At 37.7% G+C, this 3,598-nt stretch overlaps 1 protein-coding gene across 1 annotated transcript in view; it reads right to left on the bottom strand.

Annotated features, from left to right (window-relative positions):
* Nucleotides 1–722: 722 nt before the first annotated feature.
* Nucleotides 723–3,598, bottom strand: part of SLC5A1 (solute carrier family 5 member 1) — an 84,532-nt gene continuing 81,656 nt past the window's right edge. Inside the window, exon 13 of the mRNA XM_059409910.1 lies at nucleotides 723–1,773. Coding sequence (XP_059265893.1) covers nucleotides 1,546–1,773 — 228 coding nt within the window. The 3' untranslated portion in view covers nucleotides 723–1,545. The remainder of the gene's footprint in view (nucleotides 1,774–3,598) is intronic.

Here is a 3,598-nt window from a genome sequence, read left to right as displayed (position 1 = left end):
CTTCACATGAAACTGAGTCTGCTGAGTAATGCCAGCCACATGAAATTCTCCACGTTTGCCTCCTCTGTGCCTCACTTAAGGGCAATATGGAGGGTGTATCAAATAGTGTCTTACCTTCTAAAAGAACAAGCCATCCCTTTGTCTGTTGAACCATTTATATGCCTAGAAAGCACTCTCAGCAACACAGAATCTCATATTCCAGCTCTTTCCTAAACTAGCTTGAAGTAGGTCAATACTAATGCAAATTTTTCTTAATTTCAACATTTATATTACAACATAATTGAGATTTCATAGGTGGGACTAAAAGAATTTAATTAATTAATTACAATTATATTTTAAAACGTCTCCCTAGGTTGAACAAATATACGTCTGTCAACTGAAAATGTTCAATGTTACCACTCAGAACAGAGACCACCTACCCTAACTTTGGTCAATAGATGATCACCACTTAAGACACCCAAAAAGGAAAGGCTGTGGTCACATGAATTCATGGAGAGGAGAATCTTGGGATAATTGTTACCATGTTACAGGAGAATGTGGCTGCTTTGAGAAGACAGATGCCCTAAGAGGTACCTTTGTTCTATTATGTGAGATAGATCAGTAAGCTCATTTGTCAGCATCCACGCTGCGGGGAAGAGTGGCCTCTAGAAAATGCCTTCCAACTGATAAAAGTCATCAGATTGTACTTTGTGCAGACACACACACACATAGTAACCAAGGGCCAGGCTTACATAAAAATAAAGCAAGTATTTATAAGTAAGTGCCCAAATCATTCCTTTGGTCCATAAGCATTACTGAGTGCCCAAGACATTCTAGACAAAGCAAATGACAAGTGAAATCGCAAACATAAAGAACTCACAACAGACATTTTAAAGAAAGCCAGAAAATCCCCTTGACTCAAGATTATGCACTTTCCATACTGGCCTAAGGCTGGTGCCTGGGTTCCTCCATTTGGGGTAAGTCCTGCCATCCTCAAGCTTTCCCTTCAGAGAGCAAAGCATCCAGGACAGGGACCCTATCAAGTTCCCATCTTCAGCTTCAATGCATTTCGTCTGTTTATCAGATTGATTTTTCTTATGCCAGGAAAAACTTGGCAAGGATATAATGAGAGGGTAAATATTTTTCTTAAGAAAAGATGGTCATGAAGGGAAAAGAACATGAGCCAGGGAGATCACAATCTTAAAATAATATTCAATAATCACAAACAACACTGACATTCTGAATCTACCTGAGAAAAACTTGCATCACACATGGCAGGGTTTCTTTCTTGGTGCTCATTTTCCTGGACATGACTGAGTTGGGCTTTCTTTCTGCTGCTCTAATATGAACAGCTGATGATACCACACTGGCCTCAAAAACATAAGTTAACAGCAAATTAATGATTTTCTTTAGTTAGCCCAGTAATTACAGCTGTACACACTTATCAACAAGGCAAAATTTACAACTGACGGTTTTATCACCAGCTTAACACCACAGAATAGAACTAAAGAAGGCAGAGTAAAAAGTCTGGCCTTCCTGAATACAACCTGCCACAGAAGGCAAGGCTCAGGCAAAAAATGCATGGCAGAAAACAGCCACAGACAGCAAGATGATGCCATTGATGTTCACTACTGTTCGCCACAAAGGCTTCTCAGAGGTGTCTGTCATCTTTAGCTTCATAGCTTCCTCCTCTTCCTTTGTCATCTTGGGGCCCTTCTGCTGGTCCAAGCCACAAAATAGGTCATAGGCCCGCCTGAAGCATCCTTTTTTCTCCTCAGGAACTTCTGTGTCAGGGAAAAGGTAAAAAAAAAAAAAGATGGTTAGATACAGAAGAAGGAGGTACAAGGAAAGGTTTCAGGAAAGACACCACAAAAGGGAAACATCTGCAATCTGCAGATATTTCCCAATTTTCTTATTTGCAAGGATGGAAATGGTACAAAATATTTGAATGAACTTAATTATAAGGCGATGGTAATAGATGGATTCTATATCTTTATGATCAACTAAATTAAGCCTATATCTACCAGACCAATGCAAATACATTTTGATTTTAAAAAGTCAGAATCAACCAGGCAATAATAGTCTATGAGAAGAAATGTTAACAATGGGCTGGGAAACTATGACATAGAACAACATGGAAAATCTACCTCTGAATCACATAAAAATATCTGTTTACCACATCATTGGAAAGCAGTGAGACTTGCATGACTCAGGAGCATATTAAGCTACACCTGAAAGTTCCAAATCCTTACAACAGATCCAGCCATGTGGTAATGATTGGTCTGAATACTCCCTGATACAGGCTAGCAACAATGAACACTTCCAGAGCTTAAGATCTGATGTTGCATAACAATATTGCTGAATCAAACCACCTAACTGGTCTTGCCATTCAAAGTGGGTGCCCACCAAGGGAACTTATTCTCTACTCTGAGCCAAGGTGTGGTATTAGTAGAATCCCAGGTCTACAGCTCACTAAAAATCAAGCCCACTGTGTTTTCAACACTGTAGTCAGAGACGACTGATCTATACTCTCCCATTTTTAAGAGTCACAGACTTTTAGAATTGCAAATAACCTTAGTAATTAAGCACATACATATACCAGAATCAAAACTCATGTTTATGGTTTTGCTAATTCACCTGTCTTATTTTCAAGTTCAGGTAAAACATGGATAAATAATACCTTCTTCATTATAAGATTTTATGAGAGAATGCCCAGTGTGTAATAGATGTCAAGAAGTAATAGTGTCCTATTCTCTTTTCTCCCATGCACATAAAAAAAGAGAGGTAAGTCCCCATGTACCCCTCCACTTTGGCCACCCCACCAAAATAGAATCATGGAGAAGGAATAACAATAGTTGGACTCACTGACCAGCCCAAGGGAGAAATGAGTGGTTATCTGAGTGGCCTTGAGAAAGTCTTTATATATCATTTTCCCCATCTGTAAAGTTGAAAGAATTATATTTGTGTTACCTTACAAGTAAGATATGGTGCTTAAATTAATCACTAGAGTAAGGTATTCATAATTAAAATATGACATGATCATATCATAATCAATCATGATGACAATGACAGTGATGATAACAATATGGGGTTGAAGATACAGCTTCATGCTCCTGTTTCTCAGATAATGGAGATGGTGACAACCATTATCTATAAAAGCCTTCAAGATATCTTAATTTATTTTACTTTAATGAGCCAGGGCCTTCCATCTGTTTTCACCATGAATTGACCAAGAAACAACAGAATTCAAGCGTTGCCATGAACCTCAGAAGTCACTAAGCCAATTTTCTAGCCAGTGGGAATCTCCTTTACGGAATCTCTGATAGATGTACACTTGCTGCTCACCCTTTTCAAATCAACTCAGAAAATTCTTCCTTAGTAGCAATCATAATGGTAATAATTATAGTCAATTCTTATAAAGAAGCATTATCTCTTTCAATATTCCCAACAGTACTATAAGGTATAGGCTATCATTTAGAATGCTTTTATATTAAGAACCTAAGCTTTAGGAAAAAATGGAATCACTTGCACAAGAAGTGAATACAGAAGTGAGGATTCAATCCCAGCTCTTCTTTTTTTTTTTTTTTTTTTTTTTTTTTTTTTTTTTTTTTTTTTTTTT

The sequence above is a fragment of the Mustela nigripes genome, chromosome 8 (assembly GCF_022355385.1).
Source record: "Mustela nigripes isolate SB6536 chromosome 8, MUSNIG.SB6536, whole genome shotgun sequence".
Classification (NCBI taxonomy): Eukaryota; Metazoa; Chordata; class Mammalia; order Carnivora; family Mustelidae; genus Mustela; species Mustela nigripes.
This window is presented reverse-complemented; position numbering and strand designations above follow the sequence as displayed.